General features: G+C 35.1%; 1 protein-coding gene across 1 annotated transcript in view; it reads left to right on the plus strand.

The window, feature by feature from the left end:
• The first annotated feature begins 2,326 nt into the window (after positions 1-2,326).
• Positions 2,327-16,694, plus strand: part of shroom2a (shroom family member 2a) — a 146,424-nt gene continuing 132,056 nt past the window's right edge. The window contains exons 1-2 of the mRNA XM_061977525.2: positions 2,327-2,566; positions 13,278-13,479. Of these exons, the coding sequence (XP_061833509.1) occupies positions 13,282-13,479 (198 nt within the window). The 5' untranslated portion in view covers positions 2,327-2,566; positions 13,278-13,281. The remainder of the gene's footprint in view (positions 2,567-13,277; positions 13,480-16,694) is intronic.

The raw sequence follows: 16,694 nt of genomic DNA on the forward strand, positions 1-16,694 counted from the left end.
TCCTCCAACATGTCTTGTTGTCCTCCAACACGTCATGGAGCTCCTCCAACACGTCTTGTTGTCCTCCAACACATCATGGAGCTCCTCCAACACATCATGGTGCTCCTCCAACACATCATGGAGCTCCTCCAACACATCATGGAGCGCCTCCAACACGTCATGGTGCTCCTCCAACACATCATGGAGCTCCTCCAACACATCATGGTGCTCCTCCAACACATCATGGTGCTCCTCCAACACATCATGGAGCTCCTCCAACACGTCATGGTGCTCCTCCAACACATCATGGAGCTCCTCCAACACATCATGGAGCTCCTCCAACATGTCATGGAGCTCCTCCAACACCTTATGGTGCTCCTCCAACACGTCATGGAGCTCCTCCAACACATCATGGAGCTCCTCCAACATGTCTTGTTGTCCTCCAACATGTCATGGAGCTCCTCCAACACATCATGGTGCTCCTCCAACACGTCATGGAGGTAACCCAATACATCATGGAGCTCCTCCAACACATCATGGAGCTCCTCCAACACATCATGGAGCTCCTCCAACACATCATGGACCTCCTCCAACACATCATGGTGCTCCTCCAACACATCATGGAGCTCCTCCAACACATCATGGTGCTCCTCCAACACATCATGGTGCTCCTCCAACACATCATGGTGCTCCTCCAACATGTCATGGAGCTCCTCCAACACGTCTTGTTGTCCTCCAACACGTCATGGAGCTCCTCCAACACGTCTTGTTGTCCTCCAACACATCATGGTGCTCCTCCAACACATCATGGTGCTCCTCCAACACATCATGGTGCTCCTCCAACACCTCATGGAGCTCCTCCAACACCTCATGGAGCTCCTCCAACACGTCATGGAGCTCCTCCAACACATCATGGAGCTCCTCCAACACATCATGGAGCTCCTCCAACACATCATGGAGCTCCTCCAACACATCATGGAGCTCCTCCAACACGTCATGGTGCTCCTCCAACACATCATGGAGCTCCTCCAACACATCATGGTGCTCCTCCAACACGTCATGGAGCTCCTCCAACACATCATGGAGCTCCTCCAACACATCATGGAGCTCCTCCAACACCTTATAGTGCTCCTCCAACACGTCATGGAGCTCCTCCAACACATCATGGAGCTCCTCCAACATGTCTTGTTGTCCTCCAACATGTCATGGAGCTCCTCCAACACATCATGGTGCTCCTCCAACACGTCATGGAGGTAACCCAATACATCATGGAGCTCCTCCAACACATCATGGAGCTCCTCCAACACATCATGGAGCTCCTCCAACACGTCTTGTTGTCCTCCAACACGTCATGGAGCTCCTCCAACACATCATGGAGCTCCTCCAACATGTCATGGAGCTCCTCCAACACATCATGGAGCTCCTCCAACACCTCATGGAGCTCCTCCAACACATCATGGAGCTCCTCCAGCACATCATGGTGCTCCTCCAACACATCATGGTGCTCCTCCAACACGTCATGGAGCTCCTCCAACACATCATGGTGCTCCTCCAACACGTCATGGAGCTCCTCCAACACACCATGGAGCTCCCCCGACACATCATGGTGCTCCTCCAACACGTCATGGAGCCCCTCCAACACATCATGGAGCTCCTCCAACACATCATGGAGCTCCTCCAACACATCATGGAGCTCCTCCAACACATCATGGAGCTCCTCCAATATGTCATGGAGCTCCTCCAACACATCATGGAGCTCCTCCAATATGTCATGGTGCTCCTCCAACACGTCTTGTTGTCCTCCAACATGTCATGGAGCTCCTCCAACACATCATGGAGCTCCTCCAACACGTCATGGAGCTCCTCCAACACATCATGGAGCTCCTTCAACACGTCATGGTGCTCCTCCAACATGTCTTGTTGTCCTCCAGCACGTCATGGAGCTCCTCCAACACATCATGGAGCTCCTCCAACACACCATGGAGCTCCTCCAACCCCTCATGGTGCTCCTCGGGTGTCACGTGACTTGAAACCTGACACCTCATTGGCTGGTTCTGAGTCGGGATCGATTTCTTCAGGTTTAATTCACCGGAAGTGAGTCTCGAGTTTTGTAGCAAGTTAACAAATATGTCTGCGCTAAACACCGTATTTTACCGAACTGGGAATTTAAACATGCACTTTTTTTTTTTTTTCTCATAAATGTTTATTTAATGCAAATGTTTGCAAAATTTGATGTAAAAAAACCTTCGTAACAAATGAACCTTTATTTATATTCCTTGTTATTTTTAAAGACTGCGTAGTATTCGGCGGCTGACAACAGGGGGCGCTGTTGTGACGAACTTCCATTGTTAGTGTGCCAGGGTGTGGGTGCGCGCGCATCGGCGGTGTGTTCCGCCCGGAGTGTCCCGCTCCTAACGTCCACCCCCCCGGGAAGCGGCGGCACACTTCGCCGACGAGGAAGCAGCAAAAGGAGTGTAATGTGTGGGCAGCCGTAGAAAAGTGTTCGAAAATGTAGTGTGGTAATGAAGATCAAAGTCAGGCCGGTGGATAAGTTCGCTAGCGTGGTCACCACAAGTTGAACAGTCAGGTAAGAGCAGCCTTTTAAAGTCTTCTCTCGCTACTCTTGCAACAATTTACTCTAGTTCACTCTTCCACTTGTCACTAAGTGTCGCTAAAAACAAAAAAGGCGACTTTAGTGGGTTTATTTTGTCGCTGCGGTTGTCGAAGATGGTCGCCTTTGTTGCGTTTGTGCGCGTTAAGAGCATTAAGTTGTCTGCTCTGGCAACACAACAGGTGTTAACCTCTTGATTGTCTTCTTTTGTTGCCTTGGCTCGGCTTTTCCACCACAAACATGTTTCACGTTTCTAATGAAGGAAACATCAAGTTGTCTGTTCTGTAAACAAAACAAATGTTTTGTTGTATTGTCTTAGCATTTCTACCACAAACGTCAAATGAATGAAATATTAAGTTATCTGCGATGACTACATAACAGGTGTTGTTTTGTTGTCTTGTTTTGTGGTCTTATCTTAGCATTTATTTTGCACCACAAACACGCGTGTTTCACGTTTCAAATGAAGGAAACATCAAGTTGTCTGCTGTGTAAACAAAACAAATGTTGTCTTATTTTGTTGTCTTATCTTAGCATTTATAGCACAAACGGGCTTAACGTTTCAAATGAATGAAATCTTAAGTTATCCGTGATGACAACATAACAGGTGTTGTCTTGTTTTGTGGTCTTATCTTAGCATTTATTTTGTATCACAAACACGTGTTTCACGTTTCAAATGAAGGAAATATTAAGTTATCCGCGATGACAACATAACAGGTGTTTTGTTTTGTTGTCTTGTTTTGTGGTCTTATCTTAGCATTTATTTTGTATGACAAACACGTGTGTTTTACGTTTCAAATGAATGAAATATTAAGCTATCTGCGATGACAACATAACAGGTGTTGTCTTGTTTTGTGGTCTTATTTTAGCATTTATTTTGTGCCACAAACACGCGTGTTTCACCTTTCAAATGAAGGAAACATCAAGTTCTCTGCTGTTTAAACAAAACACATGTTGTCTTGTTTTGTTGTCTTATCTTAGCATTTCTACCACAAACATGTTTCACGTTTCCAATAAAGGAAACATCAAGTTGTCTGCTGTGTAAACAAAACAAATGTTGTTTTGTTTTGTTATATTATCTTAGCATTTCTACCACAAACGTGCTTAACGTTTCAAATGAACAAAATATTAAGTTATCCGTGATGACAACATAAGAGGTGTTGTCTTGTTTTGTGGTCTTATTTTAGCATTTATTTTGTATCACAAACACATTTCACGTTTCAAATGAATGAAATATTAAGTTATCCGCAATGACAACATAACAGGTGTCGTCTTGTTTTGTTGTCTTGTTTTGTGATCTTATCTTAGCATTTATTTTGTATCACAAACACACGTGTTTCACGTTTCAAATGAAGGAAATATTAAGTTATCTGCGATGACATCATAACAGGTGTTGTTTTGTTGTCTTGTTTTGTGGTCTAATCTTAGCATTTATTTTGTACCACAAACACATGTGTGCTTCACGTTTCAAATGAAGGAAATATTAAGTTATCCGCGATGACAACATAAGAGGTGTTGTCTTGTTTTGTGGTCTTATTTTAGCATTTATTTTGTATCACAAACACATTTCACGTTTCAAATGAATGAAATATTAAGTTATCCGCAATGACAACATAACAGGTGTCGTCTTGTTTTGTTGTCTTGTTTTGTGATCTTATCTTAGCATTTATTTTGTATCACAAACACACGTGTTTCACGTTTCAAATGAAGGAAATATTAAGTTATCTGCGATGACAACATAACAGGTGTTGTTTTGTTGTCTTGTTTTGTGGTCTAATCTTAGCATTTATTTTGTACCACAAACACGTGTGTTTCACGTTTCAAATGAAGGAAACATCAAGTTGTCTGCTCTGTAAACAAAACAAATGTCTTGTTTTGTTGTATTATCTTAGCATTTCTACCACAAACGGGCTTAACGTTTCAAATTAACGAAATATTAAGTTATCCGCGATGACAACATAACAGGTGTTGTCTTGTTTTGTGGTCTTATCTTAACATTTAATTTGTGCCACAAACATATTTATTTAACGGTTAAAGTGAATGAAATATAAAGTTGTCTGCCCTGAAAACAAAACATAACAGATGTTGTCTTGTTTTGTTGTCTTGTTTTGTGGTCTTATCTTAGCATTTATTTTGTGCCACAAACACTTTTGTTTCACCTTTCAAATGAATGAAATATAAAGTTGTCTTCTCTGACAACGCAACATAAACACGTGTGTTTCACGTTTCAAATGATGGAAACATCAAGTTGTCTGCTCTGTACACAAAACAAGTGTTGTTTTGTTTTGTTTTATTGTCTTATTTTAGCATTTCCACCACAAACATGCTTAACGTTTAAAATGAATGAAGCATCTAGTTATCTGCAATGACAACATAACAGGTGTTGTCTTGTTTTGTGGTCTTATTTTAGCATTTATTTTGTGCCACAAACACGCGTGTTTCACCTTTCAAATGAAGGAAACATCAAGTTGTCTGCTCTGTAAACAAAACAAATGTTGTCTTGTTTTGTTGTCTTAGCATTTCTACCACAAACATGTTTCATGGTTCGAATGAAGGAAACATCAAGTTGTCTGCTGTGTAAACAAAACAAATGTTATCTTGTTTTGTTGTCTTATCTTTGCATTTCTACCACAAACGTGCTTAACGTTTCAAATTAATGAATTATTAAGTTATCTGCGATTACAACATAACAAATGTCATGTTTTGTGGTCTTATCTTAACATTTAATTTGTGCTACAAACATATTTATTTAACGGTTAAAGTGAATGAAATATGAAGTTGTCTGCCCTGAAAACAAAACATATGTTGTCTTGTTTTGTTGTCTTGTTTTGTGGTCTTATCTTAGCACATTTGTTTCCTGTTTCAAATGAAGGAAATATCAAGTTGTCTGCTCTGAAAACATAGCACATGTTGTCTTGTTTTGTTTTATGGTCTTAGTTTAGCATTTCCACCACAAACATGCATAACGTTTCAAATTAATGAAACATTAAGTTATCTGCAATGACAACATAATAGGTGTTGTCTTGTTTTGTTGTCTTGTTTTGTGGTCTTATCGTAGCATTTATTTTGTGCCACAAACACGTGTGTTTCACGTTTAAAACGAATGAAATACAAAGTTGTCTGCTCTGACAACGCAACATATGTTGTTTTGTTGTCTTGTTTTGTAGTCTTAGCATTTATTTTGTGCAACAAACGCAATAGTTTTAACGTTTCAAAGTTGTCTGCTTGTTTTGTTGTCTTGTTCTGTTGACTTGTTTTGTAGTCTTAGCATTTATTTTGTGCAACAAACACGTTTGTTTCCCAGTTCAAATGAAGGAAACATCAAGTTGTCTGCTCTGAAAACAAAGCAAGTGTTGTCTTGTTTTGTTTTTGTCTTATTTTAGCATTTCCACAACAAACATGCGTAATGTTTCAAATGAAGGAACTATTAAGTTATCTGCAATGACAACATAACCGGTGTCTTGTTTCGTGGTCTTATCTTAGCATTCATTTTTGTGCCACAAACACGTTAGTTTTAACGTTTCAAATGAATGAAATATTAAGTTGTCTACCCTGAAAACAAAACATATGTTGTCTTGTTTTGTTGTCTTGTATTTTTGTCTTATGTTGGCATTTCTACCACAAACATGTCTGGTCAAAGTTCCAAAAGGAGGAACTATTAAGTTGTCTGCTCTGACAACACAACATGCGTTGTCTTTTTTTGTTGTCCTATCACAGCGTTTCTGGCACAAACATGTTTGTTTAATGAATGAAAGAGTTGTGTTAAAGCAAGGAAACAACACAATCATCAATGGAATATGAGCAAATGTATCTATTGACAACTTGTAGGATATGCTCTGTTTTATAAAGCATACAGAGTAAAGAGCAGAGTAACCGTGTAATACTCTTCCATATCAGTAGGTGGCAGCGGGTAGCTAATTGCTTTTTAGATGTCGGAAACAGCGGGAGGCAGTGTGCAGGTAAAAAGGTGTCTAATGCTTAAACCAAAAATAAACAAAAGGTGAGTGCCCCTAAGGAAAGGCATTGAAGCTTAGGGAAGGCTATGCAGAACGAAACTACAACTGAACTGGCTACACAGTAAACAAAAACAGAATGCTGGACGACAGCAAAGACTTACTGGGGAGCAAAGACGGCGTCCACAATGTACATCCGAACATGACATGACAATCAACAATGTCCCCTACAAAGAAGGATACAAACAACTGAAATATTCTTGATTGCTAAAACAAAAGTAGATTTGGGAAATATCGCTCAAAGGAAGGCATAAAACTGCTACAGGAAAATACCGAAAAAAGAGAAAAAGCCACCAAAATAGGAGCACAAGACAAGAAGTAAAACACTACACACAGGAAAACAGCAAATAACTCCAAATAAGTCACGGTGTGATGTGACAGGTGGTGACAGTACACCTACTTTGAGACAAGAGCTATAGTGATGCATGCTTGGTTATGGTTTAAAGTCATATCCAACAATTGCGATTTATGTTAGCATTTTAGCTCTTTTGATCGATTTAAACATAAACATAATGGCTTTTGATATTTGGCACCATCTTAAAAGTACGCTAACTCTTCCTTTGTTGTCATGCTAACTTTGGAATGCTAATGTTTTATGTTAGCATTTTAGCTCATTTTATTTGTTCAAACATCAAAATCATGGCTTTTGATATTTGGCACCATCTTAAAAGTACGCTAACTTTTCCTTTGTTGTCATGCTAACTTTGGAATGCTAATGTTTTATGTTAGCATTTTAGCTCATTTGATCGATTTGAACATAAACATCATGGCTTTTCATATTTGGCACCATCTTAAAAGTACGGTAACTTTTTGTTCGTTGTCATGCTAACTTTGGAATGCTAATGTTTTATGTTTGCATTTTCGCTCATTTTATTCGTTCAAACATAAAAATAATGGCTTTTGATATTTGGCACCATCTTAAAAGTACGCTAACTCTTCCTTTGTTGTCATGCTAACTTTGGAATGCTAATGTTTTATGTTAGCATTTTAGCTCATTTGATCGATTTGAACATAAACATCATGGCTTTTCATATTTGGCACCATCTTAAAAGTACGGTAACTTTTTGTTCGTTGTCATGCTAACTTTGGAATGCTAATGTTTTATGTTTGCATTTTCGCTCATTTTATTCGTTCAAACATAAAAATAATGGCTTTTGATATTTGGCACCATCTTAAAAGTACGCTAACTCTTCCTTTGTTGTCATGCTAACTTTGGAATGCTAATGTTTTATGTTAGCATTTTAGCTCATTTGATCCATTTAAACATAAACATAATGGCTTTTGATATTTGGCACCATCTTAAAAGTACGCTATCTCTTCCTTTGTTGTCATGCTAACTTTGGAATGCTAATATTTTATGCTAGCATTTTGGCTCATTTGATTAATTTAAACCTAAAAAGTAATAACTTTTGATACTTGGCGCCATCTTAGAAGTACGTTAACTTATCCTATGTTATCATGTTAGCATGCTAACATTTTATGTTAGCATTTTAGCGCATTTTATTCGTTCAAACATAATTTGGTACCATCTTTAAAGTACGCTAACTCTTCCTTTGTTGTCATGCTAACTTTGGAATGCTAATGTTTTATGTTAGCATTTTAGCTCATTTGATCGATTTAAACATACAAATCATGGCTTTTGATATTTGGCACCATCTTAAAAGTACGCTATCTCTTCCTTTGTTGTCATGCTAACTTTGGAATGCTAATATTTTATGCTAGCATTTTGGCTCATTTGATTAATTTAAACCTAAAAAGTAATAACTTTTGATACTTGGCGCCATCTTAGAAGTACGTTAACTTATCCTATGTTATCATGTTAGCATGCTAACATTTTATGTTAGCATTTTAGCGCATTTTATTCGTTCAAACATAATTTGGTACCATCTTTAAAGTACGCTAACTCTTCCTTTGTTGTCATGCTAACTTTGGAATGCTAATGTTTTATGTTAGCATTTTAGCTCATTTGATCGATTTAAACATACAAATCATGGCTTTTGATATTTGGCACCATCTTAAAAGTACGCTAACCCTTCCTTTGTTGTCATGCTAACTTTGGAATGCTAATGTTTTATGTTAGCATTTTAGCTCATTTGATCCATTTAAACATAAACATAATGACTTTTGATATTTGGCACCATCTTAAAAGTACGCTATCTCTTCCTTTGTTGTCATGCTAACTTTGGAATGCTAATATTTTATGCTAGCATTTTGGCTCATTTGATTAATTTAAACCTAAAAAGTAATAACTTTTGATACTTGGCGCCATCTTAGAAGTACGTTAACTTATCCTATGTTATCATGTTAGCATGCTAACATTTTTTGTTAGCATTTTAGCGCATTTTATTCGTTCAAACATAATTTGGTACCATCTTTAAAGTACGCTAACGCTTCCTTTGTTGTCATGCTAACTTTGGAATGCTAATGTTTTATGTTAGCATTTTAGCTCATTTGATCGATTTAAACATACAAATCATGGCTTTTGATATTTGGCACCATCTTAAAAGTACGCTAACCCTTCCTTTGTTGTCATGCTAACTTTGGAATGCTAATGTTTTATGTTAGTATTTTAGCTCATTTGATCGATTTAAACATAAAAATCATGGCTTTTGATATTTGGCACCATCTTAAAAGTACGCTAACTCTTCCTTTGTTGTCATGCTAACTTTGGAATGCTAATATTTTATGTTGGCATAACTTTTGATACTTGGAGCCATCTTAGGAATACATTAACTTATCCTATGTTATCATGTTAGCATGCTAACATTTTATGTTAGCATTTTAGCTCAATTTATTCGTTCAAACATAAAAATCATGGCTTTTGATATTTGGCACCGTCTTAAAAGTACGCTAACCCTTCCTTTGTTGTCATGCTAACTTTGGAATGCTAATGTTTTATGTTAGCATTTTAGCTCATTTGATCGATTTAAACATAAACATAAACATAATGGCTTTTGACATATGGCACCATCTTAAAAGTAAGCTAACTCTTCCTTTGTTGTCATGCTAACTTTGGAATGCTAATATTTTATGCTAGCATTTTGGCTCATTTTATTCATTTAAACCTAAAAAGTAATAACTTTTGATACTAGGCGCCATCTTAGAAGTACATTAACTTATCCTATGTTATCATGTTAGCATGCTAACATTTTATGTTAGCATTTTAGCTCATTTTATTTGTTCAAACATAAAAATCATGGCTTTTGATATTTGGCACCATCTTAAAAGTACGCTAACTCTTCCTTTGTTGTCATGCTAACTTTGGAATGCTAACATTTTATGTTAGCATTTTAGCTCATTTGATCCATTTAAACATAAACATAATGGCTTTTGATATTTGGCACCATCTTAAAAGTACGCTAACTCTTCCTTTGTTGTCATGCTAACTTTGGAATGCTAATATTTTATACCACCATTTTGGCTCATTTTATTCATTTAAACCTAAAAAGTAATAACTTGATACTTGGCGCCATCTTAGAAGTACGTTAACTTATCCTATGTTATCATGTTAGCATGCTAACATTTTATGTTACCATTTTAGCTCATTGTATTCGTTCAAACATCAAAATCATGGCTTTTGATATTTGGCACCATCTTAAACGTACGCTAACCCTTCCTTTGTTGTCATGCTAACTTTGGAATGCTAATATTTTATGCTAGCATTTTGGCTCATTTTATTCATTTAAACCTAAAAAGTAATAACTTGATACTTGGCGCCATCTTAGTACGTTAACTTATCCTATGTTATCATGTTAGGATGCTAACATTTTATGTTAGCATTTTAGCTCATTGTATTCGTTCAAACATCAAAATCATGGCTTTTGATATTTGGCACCATCTTAAAAGTACGCTAACCCTTCCTTTGTTGTCATGCTAACTTTGGAATGCTAATATTTTATGCTAGCATTTTGGCTCATTTTATTCATTTAAACCTAAAAAGTAATAACTTTTGATACTCGGCGCCATCTTAGAAGTACATTAACTTATCCTATGTTATCATGTTAGCATGCTAACATTTTATGTTAGCATTTTAGCTCATTTTATTCGTTCAAACATAAAAATCATGGCTTTTGATATTTGGCAACATCTTAAAAGTACGCTAACCCTTCCTTTGTTGTCATGCTAACTTTGGAATGCTAGTGTTTTATGTTAGCATTTTAGCTCATTTGATCGATTTAAACATAAAAATCATGGCTTTTGATATTTGGCACCATCTTAAAAGTATGCTAACTCTTCCTTTGTTGTCATGCTAACTTTGGAATTTTATCTCATTTGATCCATTTAAATATAAACATAATCCATCCATCCATTTTCTACCGCTTATTCCCTTTGGGGTCGCGGGGGGGCGCTGGAGCCTGTCTCAGCTACATCTTAAAAGTACGCTAACTCTTCCTTTGTTGTCATGCTAACTTTGGAATGCTAATATTTTATGCTAGCATTTTGGCTCATTTTATGCTAGCATTTTGGCTCATTTTATTCATTTAAACCTAAAAAATAAATAACTTTTGATACTTGGCGCCATCTTAGGAATACATTAACTTATCCTATGTTATCATGTTAGCATGCTAACATTTTATGTTAGCATTTTAGCTCAATTTATTCGTTCAAACATAAAAATCATGGCTTTTGATATTTGGCACCAGCTTAAAAGTGTGCTAACTCTTCCTTTGTTGTCATGCTGACTTTGGAATGCTAACATTTTATGTTGGCATTTTGGCTCATTTTATTCATTTAAACCTAAAAAGTAATAACTTTTGATACTCGGCGCCATCGTAGAAATACATTAACTTATCCTAAGTTATCATGTTAGCATGCTAACATTTTATGTTAGTATTTTAACTTATTTTATTTGTTCAAAGGTAAAAATCATTGCTTTTGATATTTGGCACCATCTTAAAAGTATGCTAACTCTTCCTTTGTTGTCATGCTAACTTTGGAATGCTAACATTTTATTTTAGCTTTTTAGCTCATTTGATCCATTTAACACATAAACATAATGGCTTTTGATATTTGGCACCATCTTAAAAGTATGCTAACTCTTCCTTTGTTGTCATGCTAACTTTGGAATGCTAACATTTTATGTTAGCATTTTAGCTCATTTGATCCATTTAAACATCAAAATCATGGCTTTAGATATTTAGCACCATCTTAAAAGTATGCTAACTCTTTCTTTGTTGTCATGCTAACTTTGGAATGCTAACCTTTTATGTTAACATTTTAGCTCATTTGATCCATTTAAACATAAACATAATGGCTTTTGATATTTGGCACCATCTTAAAAGTAAGCTAACTCTTCCTTTGTTGTCATGCTAACTTTGGAATGCTAATATTTTATGTTAGCATTTTGGCTCATTTTATTCATTTAAACCTAAAAAGTAATAACTTTTGATACTCGGCGCCATCTTAGAAGTACATTAACTTATCCTATGTTATCATGTTAGCATGCTAACATTTTATGTTAGCATTTTAGCTCATTTTATTTGTTTAAACATAAAAATCATGGCTTTTGATATTTGGCACCATCTTAATGTTTTATGTTAGCATTTTAGCTCATTTGATCAATTTAAACATAAAAATCATGGCTTTTGATATTTGGCACTATCTTAAAAGTATGCTAACTCTTCCTTTGTTGTCATGCTAACTTTGGAATGCTAACATTTTATGTTAGCATTTTAGCTCATTTGATCCATTTAAACATAAACATTATGGCTTTTGACATATGGCACCTTTTAAAAGTAAGCTAACTCTTCCTTTGTTGTCATGCTAACTTTGGAATGCTAATATTTTATGCTAGCAATTTGGCTCATTTTATTCATTTAAACCTAAAAAGTAATAACTTTTGATACTAGGCGCCATCTTAGAAGTACATTAACTTATCCTATGTTATCATGTTAGCATGCTAACATTTTATGTTAGCATTTTAGCTCATTTTATTTGTTCAAACATAAAAATCATGGCTTTTGATATTTGGCAATATCTTAAAAGTATGCTAACTCTTCTTTTGTTGTCATGCTAACTTTGGAATGCTAACATTTTATGTTAGCTTTTTAGCTCATGTGATCCATTTAAACATAAACATAATGGCTTTTGATATTTGGCACCATCTTAAAAGTACGCTAACTCTTCCTTTGATGTCATGCTAACGACTTTTTACCCTCAACTGCGTTTCGTTTTTTGTAATGATTTCTGCTGATGGTGTGCCTCCGCAATTTTTCAACGCAAAAAATGTGCCTTGGCTCTAAAAAGGTTGAAAAACACTGATCGGGGATACATTTACAGGGAGCAGGGAAGCGAGGAAGCAGCAGACTACTCGATGATGTCAACACAGGAAGTGATCACGTCGCCGCCATAAACAGTCGGTCTGCGTTAGCACTTCTAATAACAATATCACTAACATTTGTTAATGTTCTAGTCACCAAATGTAAAGTGAGTACTGTTGGCACTTTTTGAATGTTTTTTTTTATTGGATTTTTTGGGCGGAAAAGGGGAGCTCCCATTTATTTACGTTTGTTTAATATTAAAATGTCTCTCATAATGATTGTGAAAATCATTACCAATCATTATGATTAGTCTGTTCCAGAGTCAAACTGCTGCCACCGTCAAGCCTTTATGAAGTGTCATGTTTGAAGTCACACATGGTCAGGAGTGACGGGACTCTCTTCCTCCTCCTCCTCCAGCGTCATGGACTCCAAGGTAGACCCGCACCACGTAGAAGCCGGCGGCCATTGGCATGTGACGCACCAAGCGGCCGAGCTGGAAGCGAGGACCCGAGACGGGGAGGGCTGGAAGCTGGTGGAAGTGTTGCTCTCTGGAGGTGCGCCGTGGGGATTCACGCTGCGAGGAGGACTGGAGCATGGTGAACCTCTGCTCATCACCAAGGTAAGCAGGCCACACCCACTAAAAGTCCCTCAGGTGGACGTCAACACGTAGACTGCTAGTAAATAGATCAGAGGACTGTCACCTCTTCTTTGTGCTCAGCAGCATCCTTTCATTCTTACAAGGTTTGACCATTGGATGACAACATCTATATCATACATACAGTATATACATTTATACTCTATACGTCTACATTTATACTCTATACGTCCATATTTATACGTCCATATTTATACTGTATCTACATTTATACTCTATACATCCACATTTATACTCTATCTACATTTATACTCTATACATCAACATTTATACTGTATCTACATTTATACTCTATACATCTACATTTATACTCTATCTACATTTATACTATATCTACATTTATACTGTTACTACATTTATACTCTATACGTCTACATTTATACTCTATCTACATTTATACTCTATACATCCACATTTATACTGTATCTACATTTATACTCTATACATCCACATTTATACTGTATCTACATTTATACTCTATACATCTACATTTATACTCTATCTACATTTATACTCTATACATCCACATTTATACTGTATAGATCTACATTTATACTGTATCTACATTTATACTGTATAGATCTACATTTATACTGCATCTACATTTATACTGTATAGATCTACATTTATACTGTATAGATCTACATTTATATAGTATACATATCTACATTTATACTCTATAGATCTACATTTATACTCTATCTACATTTGTACTGTATCTAAATGTATACTGTATATATTTACATGTATACTGTATCTACATTTATACTCTATACATCCACATTTATACTGTATCTACATTTATACTCTATACATCTACATTTATACTGTATCTACATTTATACTCTATACATCCATATTTATACTGTATCTACATTTATACTCTATACATCTACATTTATACTCTATACATCTACATTTATACTGTATCTACATTTATACTCTATACATCTACATTTATACTCTATACATCCACATTTATACTGTATCTACATTTATACTCTATACATCTACATTTATACTGTATCTACATTTATACTCTATACATCTACATTTATACTCTATACATCCACATTTATACTGTATCTACATTTATACCCTATACATCTACATTTATACTCTATACATCCACATTTATACTGTATCTACATTTATACCCTATACATCTACATTTATACTCTATACATCCACATTTATACTGTATCTACATTTATACTCTATACATCTACATTTATACTGTATCTACATTTATACTCTATACATCCACATTTATACTGTATCTACATTTATACTCTATACATCTACATTTATACTGTATCTACATTTATACTCTATACATCCATATTTATACTGTATCTACATTTATACTCTATACATCTACATTTATACTCTATACATCCACATTTATACTGTATCTACATTTATACTCTATACATCTACATTTATACTGTATCTACATTTATACTCTATACATCCATATTTATACTGTATCTACATTTATACTCTATACATCTACATTTATACTCTATACATCCACATTTATACTGTATCTACATTTATACCCTATACATCTACATTTATACTCTATACATCCACATTTATATTGTATCTACATTTATACTATATCTACATTTATACTGTATAGATCTACATTTATACTGCATCTACATTTATACTGTATGGATCTACATTTATACTGCATCTACATTTATACTGTATACATCTACATTTATACTCTATCTACATTTATACTCTATGCATCCACATTTATACTGTATAGATCTACATTTATACTGTATTTACATTTATACTGTATAGATCTACATTTATACTGCATCTCCATTTATACTGTATAGATCTACATTTATACTGTATAGATCTACATTTATACTGTATAGATCTACATTTATATTGTATACATATCTACATTTATACTCTTTAGATCTACCTTTATACTGTATCTACATTTGTACTGTATCTAAATGTATACTGTATATATTTAAATGTATACTGTATCTACATTTATACTGTATGTATCTACATATATATCTACATTTATACAGTATACATCGACATTTATACTGTATGTATCTACATGTATACTGTATGTATCTACATATATAGCTACATTTATACTGTATGTATCTACATGTATACTGTATGTATCTACATATATATCTACATTTATACTGTATGTATCTACATTTATACTGTATGTATCTACATTTATACATGTATATCTATGGGTCAAATGCAGAGAATAATTTCGCCACACCCAGTGTGTGTGTGTGACAATCATTGGTACTTTAACTTTAACTTAACAAATATCTAAATTTATACATGTATATCTACATATATATCTACATTTATACTGTATGTATCTACATTTATACATGTATATCTACATATATATGTACATTTATACTGTAAGTATGTAGATACATACATGTCTACATGTATACTGTATGTATCTACATTTGTGCTGTATACATCTACTTACATATCTACATTTATACAATATATATCTACATTTATACATATATACATGCATATCTACATCATATATATCTACATTTATACATGTATATCTACATTTATACATGTATATCTACGTATATATTTACATTTATACTGTATGTATCTACATTTATACTGTATGTATCTGAATAATATCTAAATATATACTGTATGTATCTATATTTATACATTTATATCTACATATATATCTACATTCATACTGTATGTATCTACATGTATACTGAATGTATCTACATATATATCTACATTTATACTGTATGTATCTACATGTATACTGTATGTATCTACATATATATCTACATTTATACTGTATGTATCTACATTTATACTGTATGTATCTACATTTATACATGTATATCTATGGGTCAAATGCAGAGAATAATTTCGCCACACCCAGTGTGTGTGTGTGTGACAATCATTGGTACTTTAACTTTAACAGCCGGGTCAAACTCGTTTCGCGAAATATTATTTTTATTAGCGCATGTCTAGAATTACCGCCGGGTCAAACTCGTTTCGCAAAATAATTAGCATATGCCTAGAATTTCCGCCGGGTCAAACTCGTCACGTCACGAGTGACACTTCACCTGTCATCATTTTCAAAATAGAGGAGGCTGATTTCAATAATTTGAAATCACATAAAG

This window comes from Nerophis lumbriciformis, linkage group LG18 (genome assembly GCF_033978685.3).
Source record: "Nerophis lumbriciformis linkage group LG18, RoL_Nlum_v2.1, whole genome shotgun sequence".
Taxonomy (NCBI): Eukaryota; Metazoa; Chordata; class Actinopteri; order Syngnathiformes; family Syngnathidae; genus Nerophis; species Nerophis lumbriciformis.